At 40.5% G+C, this 22,829-nt stretch overlaps 1 protein-coding gene across 1 annotated transcript in view; it reads right to left on the reverse strand.

The window, feature by feature from the left end:
- LRRC8C (leucine rich repeat containing 8 VRAC subunit C) overlaps positions 1-22,829 on the reverse strand; it is a 37,954-nt gene that overhangs the window by 10,557 nt on the left and 4,568 nt on the right. The window contains exon 2 of the mRNA XM_032219015.1: positions 2,478-2,619. Within this exon, the coding sequence (XP_032074906.1) occupies positions 2,478-2,615 (138 nt within the window). The 5' untranslated portion in view covers positions 2,616-2,619. The remainder of the gene's footprint in view (positions 1-2,477; positions 2,620-22,829) is intronic.

A 22,829-nucleotide genomic window follows, 5' to 3' on the forward strand; every position in this document is an offset into this window, starting at 1 on the left:
CTTTCCTGAAGTCTGGGGAGGGTGAAAAACAGTCCAATGGGCAAACTGGAAATTTGTTCTTGTTGGGCTATTTTCGCCCTCCCCAGGCTTCGGGAAAGCCTCCAGAGCCTGGGGAGGGCAAAAACTCCCCCTGCATGGGGGGACGCACATATGCATGGGGGGGGGGGCGTGTGCATGTGCAGGGTAGGGTCATGCGTGCATGTGCAGATAGGTGGGCACTTGTGCGTGCACACAATTTTGGCACACCTTTAGAAAAAAGTTAGCCATTGCTGCTCTATATGCTTGCAGTTTCCACTACTTCCCGCTCCCACAAATAATTTTGTTCGCATCTCGGAAACAATTTACATGGACTCTTGTGATCATAGTAATACATACACAGACTGGGAAAAGTCAGAAGGAAGACATTTAGTTAGCACTAGGCCTCTGGCCAAGAATAACGGCCTTTAGAGTCAATAATTTCAGTCTTGCATATAACTGCTACTGACTGCCAACTGAAGAAAGACAGAATACAGTATGAGTGGAAGGAAAGAGAATAACAACTTAATATAGAGCATTTGAATGCTATTCGTATCACAGAAATAAAAAAATTGTTTTCAATAGGGCACTTTTCAAAAGGAGAGTATATATAATATATATAATCAATTTTATGATCCTCCTTTTGAAAATCTTGCTTCCTTTTAAGTAGCTGATTTCTAGCTGATAGTGTCTATGTATGAAGATTTTTTTGGTTGTATTTTATAGAGACAGTGGTAAGCTATAGTGTTAAAATTGAAGGATAGTGGTAAACTTCCAAAGGAGTTTCTGAAAGGAAATACAGACAAAATGATAAATTTGTGGGACAGTATTTGAAGGAATTAAAGATCAAGATTTTTCAATATGTTGTTGTTTCTGCTAGCTTTTAATGAAATGTTTCTTAAGTCTGAATGACTTAAGGCTTTAAGGATTTGTTTATAGCAATGAGATATGATATGGGAAGGGACTTTTGTTGTTGAATTTTTATAGAAAATTATAAATCACTGGATTGATTAGGAAAGGAAATAAGTTGGTTTAATTGTTTAAGATTGTGTGTGTATGTATTAGTAACTGAATGGATTTTTGCTCATTGATTAATGAGTATTATCTGCTAATAGATAAGAGATGAGAATGGATGAAGAATTTTTTGTACAAAATGTTAAAGAAATTAAAACGCTAAACTCTTGTGCCATTATCTTCATATCTGTTCCAATCTAAAGTGACTTATAGGAATAACAGTGGAATGTGTTTTTTCTTTGTAAACTCCATCATAATTGCTTATGTTGTAAATCTTTAATACAATCTTTTCTTGTCTTCAATTTTTTTTTTCATTCTTTAAATTTAAAAGAAGAAGTTATGTTCCCATCCCCTTCCCAAATTAGCACATACCAAGAGCATGAATCTTATTAGACTTGATCTAAACATTTAGATCAAAAGGAAGCTATAGGGACAAACAAAATTGTATTTAAATCAAAACAAAAGTAAATATTTACTACCTATGTATTCATTAAGTAGATGTAATCATGTAGCAAGTTTTAAAGTGGTTGGGGTTGCATACAAAGCCTGGAGCTGCAATCAACTCTGACCTCAAGCCATACACTTGAGAATCTTTCCAATGTACTACAAAAGTGTGGGTGCAGGTTATGAGAACACTCCATTTGGACACACATATAACTGTGCCAAAGATGCGTCATATGTAGGAGAAGAGCAGGAAAAGCTGGGGGGGGGGAGGCAGAGTTACACATGACACCAGTTTAGAGTCCTTGCATCAGTACAAGAGATCCAACTCCACCTTCCTATGAATTCCATTGACCCTTATCTAGTGCCAGTTAGTGCTGACTGTTAGTTGACTAGATTCTTGTGTATAGGCTTCAATAAATTGGTTAATCTGCAATCTACACAATGGTCCTGGTTCTTTGTGCCTGACTTGGATAGGGTCAAGTTTATAGAGATCTATAATTTAAAACAGATGCTAACCTGGAACTATCAGCTGTCAAGTGTAGAGTAGGACAACTAGACCTTATATTAATATGATAGCTAAATAAAAAGGATTTTTGTCAAAGCAAAGAATCAGGACCATTCATAAAGTTGCAGCATAGATTTATACAAACCTATGCACAAGAATCTAGTCAACTAATGGTCAGCACTAAATTGATCCTAGATAAGAATTAAAGATTCTAAACTGATGACATGTTTAACTCCACCCACCAGCTCTGCTTGCTTTTCTCCTATATCATATTACTTAAATGACCACATGTTATTCTAGAGCCCACTACTCCAAAAATTGAATAACACTATTGCAAATTGGTCTGCTATGTTACTTGAGCAGATGAACAAAAAACTCTAATATCCATGATTTTAAAATCTTCTTAAAAAAACAACAACCAGCATTTAGAATCTGAGACAAATCACAGTCCTGCTTCTATGGTATCATTCATTTTTAACTTGGAGTCCTATTTATTTACCTGTAATGTGCAACCAAACACACCAACCATCAACATGGCAACAGAAAGGTAGTCTGTAAATACATCCCACCATGGCTTCAAAACACGGAAGGCTGGCTGCTGTTCAGAGAATTGGCGGAATTCAGTGACAGGAATCATTGTTCTGAAAAAGAACAAAAGGGAGAATGTGTGAAATGGTTACTTTTTTTAATATGAAAAATGTTACTGTTTTATTCAGTGCAACCCTAACATGCATTCATGTCAGTGGTGGGTTGCAGGAGATATGCCCTGGTATGGGTGTACCGGATCCTGCCCGGAGCACCGGGTATCGTTCTGGTATGGTGCTCCGGAGGGTCCACCCACCCACCCGCCTTATCTGTGCTTTAAGCTTTTGGCACTTACACACACGGCACATACAGCACCTGTGCTCCGCTCCGCTGAGCAGCTGGAGCATCACAGAGGCTTGTGAAAGCGTCATTTGATGCTACAACACTTGCACGCGTGTGTGCGTGCGTGCATGTATATAGATGCTGCTGGAGCCATTCCAACCATATCAGTTGGAACGGAATCCAGAACCCACCACTGATGCATACATGCATACATACATACATACATACATACATACATACATACATACATACAGAGAGAGAGTCAGTCAGTCTAAACATTTTCTAAAACTTGGCATCTTCCAGATGTGTGAATTTCAATTCCCCTGATTCTTAGCAGTGGTGATATTGGGGGATTCTGTGCATGGAACACTATACAAAAAGAGAGATGCCAGGGTAGGAAACAATAGTCTAGAAGTGATGATGGAATGTGGAAGTATTAATGTTTCCAAAGTTTCTTACTGATCACATGATCTCCTAGGGAATGATTGATTGTTCAAAGCCTCTTAAGGATGGAATTCATCAGACACTGCTTCAAACCTGGATTTCTTTCCATGACAAGCTAAACAAATCAGTAACCAGAACATCTGTATTCCAATCTGGCTGACTAAGCTTCTATCATTAACCTCTTCTACTCCTTACTTAACCTTTACAAATTCAAAATTCTGTTTTCACTCCACTGATCTGCCTGAAGTACCTCATTTCAGAATCAAGTGCCAGCCCAACTTGAAAGACTTCTATTAGTTATTTTGGTTGCAAGTCAAAAGTAGAAGTAATAAATGCTACATAGATAAGGATCAACAATAGGGCAGCAAATTTGTTTGCTAGTTGTTTTCTGCCAATTCAAAAATGAGCGAATAGCAATTTAATTCAGCAATAGGAAAGCCCCAGACTCTTCCTGCCAACAGCTATACGGGAAGAAGACACATCAAGAACATACAGGACAGTCAATTAAGTTAGAAAGGAAGGGAGTTTCTAGGAAATATGACTGATGACTTAGCAGGAGCAAAGGGAAGGAAGCCAAGAGAATAAAAGCTTGGGGCCCATTCTCTCTCTTTAAACATTAAACCACAATTTGAATAAACTACAACTGTCTGTGATCAGACAGAGAACTAAGTCTTAAATTATGTCTTTGCATTCAAAATGCCAAGCCAATCAGATAAACCACATTGTAGGTTAGACCCCATGTGTGGACATTCAAGAGAAAGGAATTCATATACTCAGAAAGAATTATTCATTTCTTAGTCTCCAATCCCACTTCCCAAAAGTAAATCTTAGACTCCACCCAAGAAATGCAGAAATTATAGTGGTTTATGCTAATCAAGGAACAAACAAGCCTATCATTTCTTCTAGCTTTGCTTTCAGTCTTCCTATATTGCATCCTGAACTGTTATTTTAAAATCTACCAGCCTAAAAACTTTGGTACAGATAAAATCAATTATATATAAACCGATGTTTTGCCCACTTGTAAATCTCATCATGTCTTCTTCTTATAAGCTATATAGGAAAACAGCAGGATCATTTATAGTACAAATGTTGCTTCTGCCCCAATTAACTTGAATCTTCGTAATTTTTTCCCAAGATGACATTACACTCAAGCCTCCGAGTAAACAGAAGCAGAAACATGGTTAATGTTTGGTAATTAAAGGCCTGGAAGTAGGCTTAAGTCAGGACTTATTACTCAAATGGGGATGAGTAATGAGGAAAACACACACACACCAACACACCTATCTTGATTCCAAAACAGTTTCATCTTTCAATTGTTTTCCCCTAATTGGTCTTCATCACATAAATAAAGAAAAGCTATGAGGTTGCTAGTACAGATAGCATTCCTTGAATAATGAAAGTCTATGCTGAATTTCAAAAGATTGAGAGGGCCTATGCACCAGGATATATTGTAAGTTAATTCATTTACCTACTGCACACTGGCAACTAAGGAGTCACTCCTGGATGAAGGTTTGAGATTCAAATAGGTTGAGTAGCAGTTAAAAAGTTGACCAGGAAGAACACAGAATAAGAGAAAGTGATTGTATTAAAAAAAAATCTAGCAATGGCACTAAATTCAAGTTAAAGCCTATGCATCCTCAGTTTGCTTCAAGATAACCTGCATTATTAATAATTCCTATATATGTATTTGCTTTTTGTGACCACAGTACTGTTATAGAATTCTTTCAAATGAGTCCAAGCTATCAGGCTTAGCAGTAAATCTCAGGTCTCCAGACACTTAATCCTTAATTCAGCTTTCAGATAGATTTGGCAGAAGACTCCCAGACACAATTTAACTAGACTGGGAGTTTCAGAGTGAAGGCAAGAGTAGCAAACTATAGTTTAGAAAATTTTTGATCAACCAAGATCCCAGTGTTTTTCACATGTATCGCAGTGGTAGTGTGGACAACCCCACAGAAATTTAAATTAATTTTTCGGCAGTTCTAGCCAAAATGGTATAATGTGGTATAAGAGCAGAGGCTGCAGAGGCATAAAACCAGTGGTGTATGGGCTAGAGATCGGCTCTAATATCTCATCCATCTTTTCAAGCCATCAAGCACCTTGCCACTTTAAAAAGGTAGAAAAAGAATCTGAGAGTTTAAATTTGGTGAATAACTAGCTAGATCTCTGACTTCTTTGCACTGCAGTATAATATACTCATCTATTGTGGTTGATTTTTGTCCGCAGTAAAGATACTATTCTCATTATATCTGATCTTGCGTGACTGTTGAAATTGGCACAATCCGCCTTTTCTCTTTCTCCTGAGATAACCAAGTTTTCATCAGCTCAAAGTCCTGAAATACTACATCAAGATTTGGAAAGGACTTAGAAGTGGGTTACTTTGCAATCACACCCAATGCAGCTATTGTACAACTAGCGGTAATCTTTGACTTACAACAGTTCATTTACTGACTGTTCAAAGTTACAATGGCACTGAATATTTTTACACTTTTCCACACTTACGACTGTCGCAGTTTCCCCATCATCACATGATCAAAATTCAGGTGCTTGCCAACTGACTTATATTTTCGAAGGCTGCAGTGTCGCAGGTCATGCGACCTTCTGACAAGCAAAGTCCAATGGGGAAGCCAGGTTTATTTAATAACTGTGTTACTAACTTAACAACTACAGTGATTCACATAAAGACTGCAAGAAAGGTTGTAAAAATGGGGCAAAACTCACTTAACAAATATCTCATATCAAATATGAATCTACCAAGGGGGCTGCAAAATCTCATCAAAAGAGCAATTGCCTCTGGAATTGCACATGGATTGCAACAGCAGACTGCTCAGTCCTTATCACCAGATCAAGGTGGGAATCCTAGGGCCAGCTCATCCCAAGCTCGGCCTCCATCCAATCCCATGAGCCGCCCTACCTCTCTTTCCCTCATTAGTGAAGGTTCAGTAACAGGGGACAGACCCTAGAGAGATCCTGACCTGTCTGAGGATGAGGAGGGTGACAAGCCAGAAACTCCGGCATTTACTGGACTATTGCCCCCAAATTTATTCCAGTCTCTTCTACGCAAAGCGCATGCTACTGCACAGGTAGAAGAGGAGGGGGGGGATAGATGGAGCTAGGGAGGGGGCTAAGGAAGGGCCTGCAGCAAAAAAACCCCGGGGCCCAGTCTTTTCTGAACCCAAGGTGGTGAAGGAGGAGATTCCTGCCCCTCACCTGAGAGACCGCCTGCTGCCAATTACCTCCACTAGACCGATTAGATCCCACAGATTAGGCCTCCTCCAAATTCCATCCGCCGGCCAGTGTCGACTGGCAACTACCGGGAGGAGAGCCTTCTCTGTGGCTGCTCCGACCCTCTGGAACGAACTCCCTGTGGAGATTCGAACCCTCACCACCCTCCAGGCCTTCCGCAAAGCCCTTAAAACCTGGCTGTTCCGACAGGCCTGGGGCTAAAGAATTGTTGCCCCCGTCTCGAATGGTATGACTGTTGTGTGTTTTAAATTATGTATTGTTTTGTGTCGTTTTAATTTTTTGTTTGTATCCCCCTTCCCTGGTTTGAGTTGTGAGCCGCCCTGAGTCCCCTTCAGGGGAAAAGGGCAGCATATAAATAAAATAAACATTCAAACATTCAAACACCTCTTTCTGGAAGTTGTCAAGAAGCAATGTGAAAAGCCCACTGCCTTCCCAAACCCTGGCACTAACAACAGATGTTTTTATAACATTGAGCCAGATTTTTCCCAAGCATTACAGTTACCAGCCGTGGACCCATCTGCTTGACATCGCCACGATAGAACCAGTCCCCTCGGACCAGGTGCGCCATGAGTTCTACTCAAATCTGTTCCTCATGCCGAAAGCTTCAGGAGGTTGGAGAGCTATTCTCAACTTGAAGCTCTTGAACTATCATCCTGTATACCGCAGGTTCAAGATGGCCTCGCTTAAATCCATTCTAGCAGGTATACGGGAGGGGGATTACATGGCTTCTATAGATCTCACGGAGGCTTATCTCCATATTCCCATCCTCCTGCGCCACAGGCAGTACCTGCGGTTCTCCTACCTGGGCCGCCACTTCCAATACAGGCCCCTTCCCTTTGGGTTATCCTCTGCACCTAGGTCATTCACCATGTACTGGTAGTGGTGGCAGTCTACCTAAGGGGCTTTCCCATTAGGCTACATTGTTACCTGGATGACATCCTTGTCCAGGGGGCACTCTCGGGTCAGACGGGGGCAGACCTCTGGCAGGTCGTGGACACCCTTCAGGAGCTGGGGTTCTCCGACAACTTTGAAAAAAGTTCCCTCACCCCGTCAACTAGAATTCTCCATTTAGTGGTGGTCCTAGACTCTTGTGCAGGAAAGGTTTTTCTCTCCCCAGACTGCAAGTCAGTTTGGTTAAGATGATTAAGCAGGTCCGTAGGGACCGTTATGTTCCCATAGCCTTTCTATCCAGCTTGTTGGGGAAACTCATATCCTGCATCGAGGTAGTACCGTGGGCACAGTTGCACACCAGGACTCTGCAGTGGTGACTCCTACCATTCCAGAGAGCCAACACCAGCAGCTCCCCAGCCAAGGTCGAGGCCACCCCTCAGCTACAGATTTCCCTCAAGTGGTGGCTGTCCCCAGCCTTGCTCAAGGTGTGCAAGTTCAGGGACCAGGAGTGCCTCGTTCTCACCACGGATGCCAGCCTGTTCGGCTGGGGGGGCGACCCTGGGGTCCCAGTTGGCACAGGGCCGGTGGTCCTGGCAGGAGCTCCGACACAACATCAACTGGCTGGAGCTCCGGGCGATCCATCTAGCGCTTCGATATTTCCGGACCGCTGTTGAGGGTCATCACGTCCTGCTACTCACCGACAACGTGGCGGCCAAGGCCCACATCAATCGGCAGGGCGGCATGCATTCTAGGGCACTGCACACTGAAGCTGGGCAGAGAGACATCTGCAGTCGATCTGGAGGAGCACATCATGGGGATCGACAACCATCAGGCTGACTGGTTCAGTCGAGAGACAGTGGACAACGGAGAGTGGTGCCTGTCCCAGGAGCTGTTCCAGAGCATCTGCCGGAGGTTCAGATGGCTAGTAGTGGACCTCTTCGCCACTCCAGCCAACACCCAGCTTCCGCGGTTCTTCTCTTGGTTCCCAGCTTGGGGAACAGAGGGAGTCGACGCCCCTGTACACTTTTCCTCCCCTCCCTCTCCTTTCCGGGGTAGTTTAGAAGCTAGTCAGGGAGCAGGCAGAGCTGATCCTGGTGGCTCCTCACTGGCTGAGGAGACCTGGTTCGCGGACCTCAAGATTCTGTCAGTCCAGCCTCCATGGCGGATACCGGAGGGGGAAATAGAGCTGCACCAAGGGAAGCTGATGCACCTGGAAACACACTGGCTGCCCCACTAGCCGTGTGGAGATTGAGCGGGAGCACCTAAAGGGAGCTCAATTTTCTCTGCGGGTGATTAGAACCATAGAGGCCTCTCGCAGAAATGCCACCTCAAGGATCTATGACTCTACATGGGTGGCTTTTGTTTCCTGGTGCCAGGCAAAAGGATTGAGTCCACCAGGGCCTTGGTACCACAGGTCCTGGAATTCATCCAGGACGGCCTAGACAAGGGTCTCGCCCGGGGGACTGTGCGCAGGCAACTAGCCGCCCTTGCCATTGGGCGAGGGCCCAGTTCCTCTCACCCAACTTCCTGTTGTGAAGAGGTTCCTTCGAGAAGGCTCCAACCTGCACCCCCCAATGGTGCATAAATTCCCCACGTGGAATCTTCCCACTGTGCTACGGGCTCTCATGGAGGAGCTCTTTGAGCTGTTGAGAACGGTTAGCCTGAAACACCTAACCCTTAAGGTGGTATTCCTAGTCGCCACCACGTCGGCTAGAAGGGTGTCAGAGCTAGGAGGACTTTGCATGTTCCACAACAACAGGGTCATGTTGAGGTTGGACCCAACCTTCCTTCCTAAGATGAATTCCATATTCCACCGTTCCCAGGAGCTTATTTCCCCCGATTTCTGCCCTAATCCGGCTAGGGAAAAGGAACAGCAATGGCACCGGTTGGATGTCAGATGGGTCCTGTGTATTTACCTGAAGCAGACAGCCCCCTTCCGGAGGTCAGAGGCACTTTTTCTATCTTTCCAACCGTCGTCTCTGGATAGGAGGGTAACGCCTTCCACCATTAGCCAGTGGATCTACTTAGCCATATCCCTAGCATACGAATCCCAGAGGTTGCCGGTGATGGCTGGCATCATGGCACACTTAACGAGGACCGCTGCCACCTCGGTGGCTTGGGCCTCCCAGGTCCCCACAGAGGACATTTGCAGAGCGGCTACATGGGCATCACCATCGCTGTTTATCTGACATTACAGTTGGACGCGTTCCCATCGGCTGATTGAGCATTTGGGTGCAGGGTGCTACAGGAGGTTAATGTAGAGCATGAGTTCCCCGCCCATGAGATTTAGCTTTGGTAGGTCCCATCCACTGGAGCCTCCTGTCCCTCGCTCCGGAAAATGGCAGTTAGTCTTACCTGAACTGCTATTTTCAGGGCTCGGACAGGAGGCTCCAGTTCCTGCCCTAGGTAGTATGATAGCTGGGGTGGTGAGAGTTCTCCTTTGTGCCTTGTTTTCAGGTCTGAGGGGAGCTCACTTTGATGAAGTGGAGAAGGAAGGGTGAAGAGGCATGTCTTCAGCTTCAGCCCAGGCTTGTGGCCAAATGGGCGTGTCAATACCATCCACTGGAGCCTCCTGTCCGAGACCTGAAGATAGCAGTTCAGGTAAGACCAGCTGCCATTTTGTACAACACACAGGAAAAAAAAAACATAGCATGGGGACATAATACGAACTGTTAATCACTTCATGAGCATTCTGTCAAATTTGTGTACCCAGAGCATAGTACATCATTTGTACATAAAGTCTTATAATGCAAGCTTCCCTAAAGGATCTGCAAAGCCATTACTTCTGGCTTAATGCCTGAATTGATTTGAGAAAATCATTTGGGGATAGTTGCTAATTCGATGAAGTGGAAATTTTTGAATCCACACCAAAGTTATGATTCCACATAATATTAGGGGGGCATAATTAAACCTATAAATGGAGTACTTTGTTCTTTGGGATTCTGACTCCAGGCAGCAAGTGAGGAGATTACATGACAAAATGTTCTTTCTTAACCAAGAAACAGAATGTGAAGGAAAAGCTGAGAGATTTTTATTATCTACTTTTTCTGTCTACTGTGTGTGAATCATGAGAGGTGTGCATAGAAGCAATATGAAATAGTGTGGTCTGGTAATAGAAACACCACATTATTCCTTGTTTCGAAGGACTGGTTGATTATTCTGTGCATTTGAAAGCTAAATGGAGTTAATTACTTTGAAGAGAAATGCAACAACGGCAAATCTTCAACAAATACAAATCTTTTTCAACACAGCTGAAGAAGTTTCTTGGATGAGAAGCGAAACATTTCCAAAGAAAAACCAGAAAGTCCAGTTGCCTCTTGAAAAAGCACAATTATGACCTGTATGACTGAGAATCTCCATAGACATATTTTGGGATGAACATGGTTAAAACATTTATTCTTTTTAGTTTACATTACATATAAAAGATAGGTAGGACATGCTCCAGCAAAAATAAAATGCCGCTGGAATTTCTGGATTTCCCATTTGTATTAAAACTGTACCGGAAAGTATTTGTGGCAGTTTGCTGCCCAAACACACTTTTAATTGCCTATCCCAACTCTGCCTTCCCTAATCAAATAATCTCTAACCGTTTTAGTATTGCAATCAATCTTACTTTTGAACGGATACATTAATAATCACATTGTTGGCTAACACAAAGATCATTTCCACACTAGGGATTTAGAGCGTCTCCTACAATTGTTCACAATTGTGCCAAAACAACAACAGTGAAGCCAGGCTTTATATCACTTCAATGTTTGGGTGGTGCTGTGAAAACATTATAAATCACTAGTGTGGAAATGAGCTACATTTCTTAGAAACTTATAGAATCAGATGCTAAAAGACCCCTTGCTAGATTACAACTTGAAGTAAACATCTAGGTTGCTTCTTGCAATGTAAGTTTTATTTTCCACTCAGATCACCGTTGTTCCTCTCTAGGTTTATTTTTAAGACAAAGAAGAACCATTTGCTGTAATAAGCAAGAAAAGTGATGTTCTGTAAAAAAATGTTCATTAAATACAAATACAAATCTTAATTTGTATCAGCATCTGGTTTATTTTTCAGAAGTTGCATGTCAAATCAAATGTTTGCATTTCTTTCAGGATGCCCTTCAAATGCTATACAATGCTAAGGTGTCAGATATAGTACCAACTGCAAGTGCAACAATAAACCAGACAACATAATTATTGTTACACCACAGTACTCCCCTATTTTTTAATTAATACAAAACAAGCTCACTTTACTGCAATGTGCATATTGATTTATAATTCACAGTGTCATCTGGAGAAGTCACTAGGAGTAGCACTCAGAATGGCTTCCTGTATTACTCTTAACAATCATTTGTCTTAATTATGGAATCCAGAGTCTTGTTTTAAAATTTATGGATTTGATCTACTATACAGTAAAACATGTATGACAGCCAAGGATTACAATGTTTCAAGTAAATTTAAAGTGGTAGCACCAATAGCTAATGAGATGACGTATAAATCAGGGCTGAGCATTGTAACCTTGTAAATTGTATTATTTACAAACTCCAAATAACTACTAGTTATTTATTTGTTAACTATTTTGGCTGGAAAAAATAAGACCACTATTTCTTGCTTGCAATTACTGTTTACTTCTTGTTTTTAATTGCAATTTCCTTCTGTTGTTAACTATTAATCTAATGCAATTTAATTTCTGGATCTGCTTAATTTAGCAAAATGGTTGTTATTCTTTTCACTCTTTAGAAATTCTGGCTTCTTTTACAGTAGGGCCAAATAATGCTATCTACTATTATGATTGAAGGAACTCTGTGGGATGATGAATATAAGAAACAGTGTTAGGTTTTGCAAGTACTTTCTGTTCAGAGCAGGATGATAAACGCTGGCAAGGCCATCTTGTTTTACAGATTTGTATGTTTTTTGCCAACTTGTCACATATTTGATGAGCCACCCATTTTTGTTGATCATAACTAGAACATTCCAGAGTTTAAAAACATCAACATTAAATGGCAGAGACTATAAATGCTTAAAATATAAAAATTTGTTGGAGAAACTGGGAAGCTTAAAAAAATGTTTAAAGATCAGCTTAATATCTCAAATTATTCACTTTTAAGCCAACAGGCCAAATTTCCCCCCTTAGAATACCAAAAAGAAACATCTCTAATCTCCGTAGCATCTGAATACTGCAAAGGCTCATGGTACATCACATTTGGCCCGCAGAGCAATGCATTCCCCAAGGATTCTAGAATATTCCAATGACATCACATGTTATTTTCACATCAAGTGTTTGAACAATTTTTCAACCAGATCAGACCATCAGGGCAATTTGTTAATCTGGATATTTCCTTTTAAACATGAAGTATTGCCTTACACAATACAAACATTAGAGAAACCTTGCAAATAAAAAAATTGGTATGAAAGGCAGAAACATTTAAATACTTGTCAATATTTTGTTTCATTCTCTGCATTAGCCAATGGCATATTCAGGATGCCAGAAATTACAAAGAATCATTTTAGATGATCAAGACTCATGGAGAAACATATTAAAAAGAAAACAGAACTAGACTAGAATTAAGGAATCCCAGATTCAAATTTGCATTTAAAATCAGACAGGGCATCATCACCTCTCAAAGCTATTATGAACTATTATGAGCTATTTACGAGGCAATGGGTGTAACATACCATGTATATATTTATTGCCCCTCTGCAATTTCATATAGGTAATTCTAGGTAGCCCAAAGAGATGATAGATAGATAGATAGATAGATAGATAGATAGATAGATAGATAGATAGATAGATGATATAAAATACAAATGAAAACAAACATAGTAGGGAAATGAAAGAGAAAGATGAAGAAAGGAAAAGTGTAGGGGAAATGGAAAAAATATTAATTTCCATCTTTTTTCAGCTCAATAGAATACAAAGTAAAATTATAGCCTCTACGTTTTACTTTTGCATATTTAGTAAATATTAGCCATTTCCATAGCAACAAACTAATCTAAACAGCAAATCCCAAAATCAAGATTTCATTTTTTTTCCCCTGTCTTGAGTACACATATTGCCCAGCTCCCAGATTACGTTGTCACTGCCACAAGATAAAAACTAGGTCCAAAGTGTGATACTTCCCCCAAGTCATTTGTTAGGACACAGGTAACTTTGGGTCAGTTGCATGCGAGCCATGAACTCCTCTGAGGAGACACTACTCTGTCCTACATCCAGGGTCACTAAATAAAATTTCTATCGGCCAAGAGTAATATACTGATTTCTCCAATTGAAGTCCTTAAAATTATATCATAATGCTTGCTCATGACAACAAACACCCTAATTAGTTGCAAGCAATGAACTGAATTGGAAATTAAACAGACTATACATCTAACTGATTTGTCCAGACACTCTAAATCCTCTAAAGATGCAATTTAACTGCCATATTTCAAAATCAAAAGGTCTTCTGATCAAGACCTTTCCTTGTAAGAAACTTTAGTTTAAGGTTACAAGGAGCTAAGGAGGGGTATGATTGATTTCCTGAAATATGGGTTGTTATATAAAGGATACATTCTACCTTACGTCTGCCCTTTTACAACTTGCCGGTAGCATTTTTCAAAAGCCCTTTAACACACATGGATTAATAAAATATTTCTTCAAGCATCTAATGCATCTTAAGCATTTATTTTCTTAAAAAGAAATTTGGACTCCAGAGTGTGATCCTATTTGTGCTCAGAAGTAAGTCCAACTGAGTTAGAATGAACTCATGCATAGAAAATGCATAAAGTTGTAGCGAGCATCGTGTTTGTTATGATTTCAACTTTACAATAAACAAATCTAGGAAGCAACTGAGGTGAAAGATGGTAATAGGCTGGAGGTTGTTTGGTAAATTCCCATAGTTAAGTAGGAATTGAACTTTGGTCTCCTCATTTAATATCTTACCTTCTACACCCAATTTGCTGCTCTCCAAATAAGTTTAAATTACAATGTCTGCAATTATTTACAAGCACTGAAAATTCTAGGACCGTAGTCGCAACCAAACTGCAGATTCCAGGCTGGGACAAGAAACCATGGATGGAAACTAATCAAGGAGAGAAGCAAACTGGAATTAAGGAGAAACTTCCTAACAGTGGGGACAATTAATCAGTGGAACAGCTTGCCTTCAGAAGTTATGGGTGCTTCAGCACTGGAGGTTTTTAAGAAAAGACTGGACAGTCACTTGTATGAAATAGTATAAGGTCTCCTGCTTAGCAAGGGGTTGGACTAGAAGACCTCCAATGTCCCTTCCAGCTCTATTCTGATTGAATGGGGGGACACTTCTAAATAGACAAACCCAATCATAGGGCTTCTAATTTAACATTTTTAAGGCACCTTTCTCCAAATGTATTAAGAGGACAACTTTCCCAGTGATCATGACATATTTTGGGATAGACTGTTCAAAAAAGCCATCCAATGTAGCAACTGTGCATAGAACTGCTATTTTTTCCCCACAAATAAACCATCCTTTAATAAAAGCGATTGCCACAATTTTCTCATTCATCTCTTGCTTGCAACTGACATGAGAGTCTCTGTCCTGTTTCATCTGTGGATCTGCACTGGAAATCGTTTTTGATTCCTCGTGTTTTAACTCTGCAGTGCTCCACCTTCTAAGAGTTAAGGTAGAGAAACTGAATGAGAGGGGAGATCAAACATACATTCCTCATCTGTTGGTTGGATTTTGGCATATCTTGTTCTTTAAAGCCTGTTATTGTGGTTGTAAACAATGGTTTATGGCTCACCATGAATCCAGACAATTGTAGCTTGTTACTCAAACCATGGTAAATATACTCCACAGTTACATGGCACAAAGACCTTGTAATATACTATTTGTATTTGAAATACAAAGCTATAAAATATTATGAAATATGGAGAAACAAACAATATTGTTATGAACTTAGTGCTAAGTACCTTCAACCTACTACTTTTCTACAATTCAGTATGCAACATCTCATAAAGTTGTAGATAATTAAAAACACATACTGGGAATATCTCAAACCATGCCCAAAGTTATGTTTTATTCTTTTTAATATTATGTATTGTTTTCAATAGGTTTATAGGATGTTTTTGTTTTAATATTTTAAACACTAAAACAGAGTGAAAACAAATGCAGGGATAGACCAGATTTTTTTTAAAAAAAATACACAAAAAAATTAAGAAGACTGAAGTTTAGCATACTGCTATAATTTAAAATAGTTTTCTAGCAAGTTGATGGAAAAAGTTAATGTATATAAACATCATCTTGTTCTGGACACTCTGCCAAGACCAACGGTGTCACAAGGGCCACAGCTGTCAGAAAAAGATGAAGCCTCATTTGCTAAGCAGAATAACCTATTGTGAGTTATCAGTGCTACTGGTTAGCAAAACACCCTTATTGATTGCACTCCTAAAATGCATTTCCCAAAATATGGTTTCTTAATAGAGTAGCTTACATTTGATCTGGTGGGATTTACTTCCCAGCCCATATAGATAGGAGCGTATTTCTTTAAAATTGCTTTAAAAGAAACAGAAAATGAAAACAAAGCAGAAAGATAGCTATAATGCAAATATTAAAACCATACATAAAAGGTGCTTAAAAATGAAAAAAGCAGATAATATATATTTATAGCAATTGACAGTTAATAATATATACTTATCCAATATCAATATTATCCAAGTAGATAGATATTAATTTCCAATACATTTATATAGCTAGCTATCTTTCTTTTTTTTTAGCCTACCGTACTTAGTATAAATGAGTTCCAAATTTCATTATACCTGTCCATGCAAAATCTGTATCTATAGCCAATTTGCTCATTGCAATCGTAATCAGGTCGTCAATCCATTCAGTGATTGGAGTTATAGATAGGGTTGTATTGTTACAAGGTTATAAGGTTTTTCTCATCATGAAAGAGTGCATCACTTCAAGAATTTGAAGCTATAACCCAGAGAAGTTTCCCTCTGTCCTGAGTGAATGCCTCACTGAACAAGGGATGGAGGCTATGTTTCATAGTTACTCATTGGTTTTCGCTCTTAAATGTGTTTTGTAACCTCTGCTTTCAACTTAAACATGCCTTCGTCAGGGGTGGGCTTCAGAAACTGCAGCAATGGGTTCAATACCATGTTGCTGGGTGAGCATGGCCTAGTCAGCCTCCACCACCACAGTGGGGGGACATTTTTCACCCTCCCCAGGCTCCCCAGGCTTTCCTTAAGCCTCCGGGAGGGCGAAAACTGCTTCCCCGGTCTGAGGAAGCCTTCCAGAGGCAGAAAACAGGCATATTTCCTGACTTCTGGAAGTCCTGGTAGGCCCATTTTTTGCCCTCTCCAGGCTCCAGAGGTTTTCTTAGAGCCTCTGGGAGGGCAAAAGTGGCTTCACCCATTTACGGACTTCGGGTAGGCCTGTTTTTAGCCATCCCCAAACCTCCGCGCAGGCCCTCCACTTATCTGGCATGATAAATAGGCCATGTGGAGACTCCTGGGAGGGGCAGGGTGGGTGTGGCCAGCCAGGGTGGCATTTGGGGATTCATCGAACTGGGCAGAATCCTAGCTAGAGGATCACCCGAACCCATGCAAACCGCCAGCAGCCCACCCCTGGCTTTCATTGCAAGCATCTCACATAATGTAATTCAACAAACAGAAACAGAATGTGGCATACAATCAAGACTGCTCTAACTAAGTAGAGGATGAAAACAATATCAATTTAAGCTATTCTTTCCAAAGAAGATTGTCAAAAGTAATTACTTATGCTGACTGCAAACAGTCTTAAATATTTGTGGAAAAATAGAATTGAAATAGTAAGGTACAAAGGTAGTTAATGCTAGATACTGTCTCTGGTAAAATATTTAACTATGGAAAATATTCCAAGTAACATTGACTCATTATTTAATAAAATGTATGCATATGTATGCACATATTACACAGACACATACGCCAAACCTAATTTACTTAAATATTACTGAGGAGTTCAGCCCCATTTTATTAATTCTATTTACGGTACATACATTTCAAAACATCATCTGTTACTCGAGATACTTGGCTAAGGGATAGAAATGAACCTCACTCTACAAGTCTCTTATGTGTATTTTACTCAGAAGCAACTCACACTGTTCTTTGTATTCTCAGATAAATGTACAGATAGTCCTCAACTTACAATCACATTGGTGCCCAAAATTTCTGTTGCTAAGTGAGGGATTTGTTAAGTGAGTTTTGCCCAATCTTACCTTTCTTGCCACAGTTGTTACATGAATCACGTAATCATTGTTAAATTGATAAACAGTTGTTAAATGAAACTGGCTTCCCCATTGACTTTGCTTGTCAGAAGATTGCAAAAGGTGATCACAGGATCATGGGACACTGTAACTATCATAAATATGAATCAGTTGCTAAGGTCTGAATTTTGATCACAGGACAATGGGGATGCTGCAACGGTCGTAAGTATGAAAACCGGTCATAAGTCACTTTTTCAGTGCTGTTGTAACTTTGAACTGTCACTTAACAAACTGTTGTAAGTCAAGCACTACCTCGATTTACAACAGAATTATACTTCTAACTTTTCTCTGCTTTTTTGTGGAAAGTAAAATGTTTTTTTGATCAAGAATAAGAAGCCAGTCAAAATGTAAGGCTTAACCCTCCCACCTCACAACACAGAGAGAAGATTGTCATCCCCACATCCTAATATTGGACTGCTTCCTGTAACAATTTATCTTTATCATGTACCCTTTCGTCTAAAATTAAGCTGCTGAAATTCTTGACTTAAAATGATTCACTTTTGTCATTATATGCAGACTTACCACACTAACAAACTCACAAAAGAAGTGGCAATCAATGCCCTTCCAGAATATTATATTACCAGAAGTCATAACCAAAAGCTAAAGATAAGCTACAGAAAGAAGCCTTTAGATGTATCATCATGTACACTTCCAGTGAGAGAAAATTTGATTCCCTGTCTGTTCAGCAAAAACCCAAAATAGTTACTCATACTTGTGATTCAAGTGGAATACTTTGAACTAGAGGTAGTCCTTGACTTTTGACTGGTTGCTTAGGTCCAATGGACCCCCAAAAAGGTACTTTACAACCTATATTTGAAGTTCTGATGGCCACCCCCCCCCCATGCAGTCACATGGTTGAATTTTGGATGTTCAGAAACCAGCCTGCATTTATAAACATGGTTGTGTGCCTAGAAATGAGGAGGAACTTTCTGACAGTGAGAACCATCAGTCCATGGAACAGAAGTTGCCTTCAGAAGTTGTGGGAGCTTCATCACTGGAGGCTTTCAAGAAGAGATTGGATTGCCATTTGTCAGAAATGGTGTAAGGTCTCCTGCTTAAGTGGAGATGACCTATAAGGTCCCTTCCAACTCTTAATCTGTTCTGATTTCCAGCAAGAAACATCCATTGCAGACAATGGGTTCACTTAAGAACCATGGTGTTTGCTTTACAACTGCCACAAAAATGTCATAAAATTGGGTCAGTCAGAGTGCCTTGCCTTACGATAGTCATGACATATGATGAAAATTCTGGACTCCACTGCAATTTTAAGTCAAAGACTATCTGCACTTAGGCCAATTCAAATGGTCCAAAGTATCTCCATTCATGGTTCCAACCTAGTTGGCACAATATACTTCTATTATTGGCAGAGGTTACATACAGAATGGTCTGTGAAAGCAGCGAAGCTTTATGTGCACATGTGCAGCAGTGATGGGATTCAATTTTTTTACTACCAGTTCTGTGGGCGTGACTTGGTGGGCATGTCGTGGCTTGGTGGGCATGGCTTGGTGGGCATGGCAGGGGAAGGATACTGTAAAATCCCCATTCCCTCCTGATCAGCTGGGACTTGGGAGGCAGATAATAGATGGGGTGGGGCCAGTCAGAGGTGGTATTTACTGGTTCTCCGAACTACTCAAAATTTCCGCTACCGGTTCTCCAGAACTGGTCAGAACCTGCTGAATACCACTTCTGATATGCGGGGTCTAGGTTTCATATGAAATCATTTTCCTCCTCCTCCCCTCATCCCCAGTCTGTGGGGAAGACAATTTTTCTTCCAAAATCAGTCCCTGGCACCAGAAAGGTCACTGTCTTAGACAGCCTCGATGGGGTAAAATGTACATATTTGCCTCTACATTTATGAGATGGGGGTGAAACTAGCTATTATCTTTATAGCTTTTGATATCACTGTTGGTAACACCTCATTTCCTTTCAGAGTTCCTTTAAAAAAATTATCCTGGCAAGAAACATATAGATAGCCACAGTTACAGACTCTAATTGGAACTGTTGTGCGATTGTAAAGAGAAAGTCTTGTGACTTTCAACTACAATGTCACACGCAACTACAATGTCAGTTCTGCTGTGGTTATTAAGCAAATCACTCATGGACATTAAGTGCAATGTCATGTGACTGCAATTTGTGACTTCTTACTGTATTCCCTGTAGTTTTTACTTTTTTGGGAAGCCAGTTGTGAAGGCCACAAATGACGATCATGTGAATATAGGATGTTGTGACCAACGTAAAATGTGTCACTTCTCTTGTAGGATGTAAGAGTTATCCAAAATTCAACTAACGAGACACTCCCTTTAAATTTGGAGCTCACTAAAATTCAACTAATATTTATTCATGGAGCTATTAGCAAAAGCTACACTAGAATCACACTTTCACACCAGTTTTCTCCCCACCCAAGCATAAATAGGAATAACTTGCAGAAATTCATAGATATCAGGCCACAGCAATACTTTTTCCTCTAAGAATTAAAAATGTCGCCTTGAAATTTTCACAGAAAGACAACTGATGAAACATGGAGAGAATAATAAGCACTGAAGTCTACAAAGTTTAAGGATCTACTTCTTTTTATAGGTGTGTTTAAACCCTGGATTTCTTTCTTGCAACTTTGTTGAAAAGACACATAGCTACTCTTGGGAATGGGTGGGGGGCTTTTCTGTTTGAACATCTACAAATTATTTATAAAACAGACATCTCTGTTCCAAGACATCCTATTTCCTGCTTTGACAGCTTCCTCCGTGACAATAAGATATTCTTTTTGTGTTTCTGTGTTTGTGTTTATGTGCCATAAAACTTTGCCAAACCCCACAGACGTGAACAAGACTAAGGCTGCACAGAATTTTGCACAGCTAGTCCTCAATTTACAACCAATTGCTTAGTGACCATTTGAAGTCACTAAACAATTGGTTGTAAATTAAGGATTAACTGTACAAAGGGTACTTATCACCCGATTCCAAAGTTCTAACATAACACATGGCCACAATTTGGGTGCTTGGCAAACAGCCTAGATTTACAGCCATTTGCAGCATCCCACATTCACTTAATGACCATCGCAAAAAAAGTTGTAAAATTGGGTTGGTTATATAGTGAGTCACTTTACAACCATCACAACGTACGACCATAATTGCCAGGATCCATTATTGTCATAAGTCAAGAAAGATATTCTGTAAAATATCTTGTGGCAAGTACAGAATCTTGAAAACTGTTAATAACAATTTCTCAGCCTCATGTATACTGAATTACCATATTTTCCCATCTATAAGATGCACTTTCCCCACCAAAAATGGGGCCTCCGTGCATCCTGTTTTTGGCTTGTTCCAGGTGGCGGGGATCCCCTCTGCCACTGATGTTCACTGCTGGCGGCGGCGATCACTGGTGATCCCCACTGCCTGGAATGAGCAAAAAAATGGGCACGCAAGAGGCCAAAAACGGAGCACACAGAGGCCAAAAACAGGACACAGAGAGGTGGCAATGGGCAGCAGCAATCCCCACAGCCTGCAACAGCTGATCAACGGAGGCCGGCCGATCCAACTGCAAATCAGCTGCTCGTGCTAAATCAGGCTGTGACAACATGCTGCACCTGTGCAGACTGATTGCTGTTTTCTGCAAGGATGCTAGCCAGATAAATACCGATGGATGCTGGGAGGCAGATTTTTTTTCTTGTTTTCCCCCCCCAAAAGCTAAGTGCGTCTTATGGTCCAGAGAGTCTTATAGTGTGAAAAATACGGCAATTGCAGTAGAGACTTTTTGCATCTTTTCAGCAACATCTTCCCAGATGTCTCTTCACCTGGGGTGAGTTGTAGTTTATGAGAGAAGCTGTCAACTGAAGCCTGGGTGGCTATGCCTTCCCTTCCTTTCTTAGCTTCCCCACAATCTCTCTTACACCTGTAAGAAAGAACCCCATTTCAGGACAGCGTACTATGCAACTGATTCAACTGCTGGCATTTCTGCCTAAAGTTGAAAAAGATCTATCTGAAACCAAGGACTTCAAGGGCAATTAACACTAACTGAAATGTGAACCAGTTGGATCTAGTGGTTAAGGCACCAGGCTGGAAACCAAGAGACTGAATCCTTCTCATTCTGCCTTAGGCATGAAAGCTGGCCGGGTGATTTTGGGCCAATCATTCTCTCTCAGCCCAACCCATCTCACGTGATAGCTGTGGGGAACTTAGAAGGGGGAAGAGTGTTCACTGAGTTATTTATTAAAATATTAATAAAGGCAGGATAAAGATAAATAAAAGTTAGTTTTCATATAAGACAATCACTTTGCTCTACCTTGAGTAGAAAAATAATTGTGCACGAGCTACAATACACTGAATGGAGAAGCAGGAAGAAACATCAGTGTGTTCCGACTGATTAAAAACAACAGGGAAAAAAAAGGAAATGATTCACAAACCACAGGTGCTTAAAAGAGCTATGTTTCCAATCCTAAATAGGCACACAAACTATTTTTTAAAACCAAATATAGCTCCATCTTCCAGCTCTGGCTGTGTCAATACAAATGAATGTATTGTGAAAGACTGATAGTAAATAAGATGAATGACCAATGTTAGTCTATAAAGAGAATACTGCAAGTTTTCTAGGAGCTGAAGCATGGGGAGCCTAATCAATGTCACCAAATGTCAGCTTCTTCCCATAAACTTCCTTACGTTGCATGAGACACTATGATTCATGTATTGTTATAGGAGAAAGAATGGCAGAACCTGGTGGCAAGGTGAAAAGAGGAATCAGCCTAGAATCCCTATGTAGCCACAAGCAAACTAGGTTTGTCCCCCTTAAGTGCCTGTAACTCTTATCTAACTCTAACCAGGTGCCAATTGTTAAATAAGATTTCAGTCAAAAGGCTTTTAGCAATAAATCAGCTTCATTGGATTGTCACTTGTGAACCTGGTCTTTCACACCTTAACATTTGCTTAATTGCAAACTGATGCTGCCGCTGAGGAAGTATGAAATCAAACCGTGCCCTTGATGCACAATGAAATAGCAATAAGAAAACTAAATGGGAGTTCCATGATATACACTGCGATGAGACCAAACATCTCTCTTGGTGCCTACCTACTAAGTACTATGCTGAGCAAAAAAATGGGATTTATTTTAATTTTAATAATTTTTAAATAATTTTTCACAGCGCTCAGAAGCAACATAGGAAATCA

Source organism: Thamnophis elegans, chromosome 5 (genome assembly GCF_009769535.1).
Source record: "Thamnophis elegans isolate rThaEle1 chromosome 5, rThaEle1.pri, whole genome shotgun sequence".
NCBI lineage: Eukaryota > Metazoa > Chordata > Lepidosauria > Squamata > Colubridae > Thamnophis > Thamnophis elegans.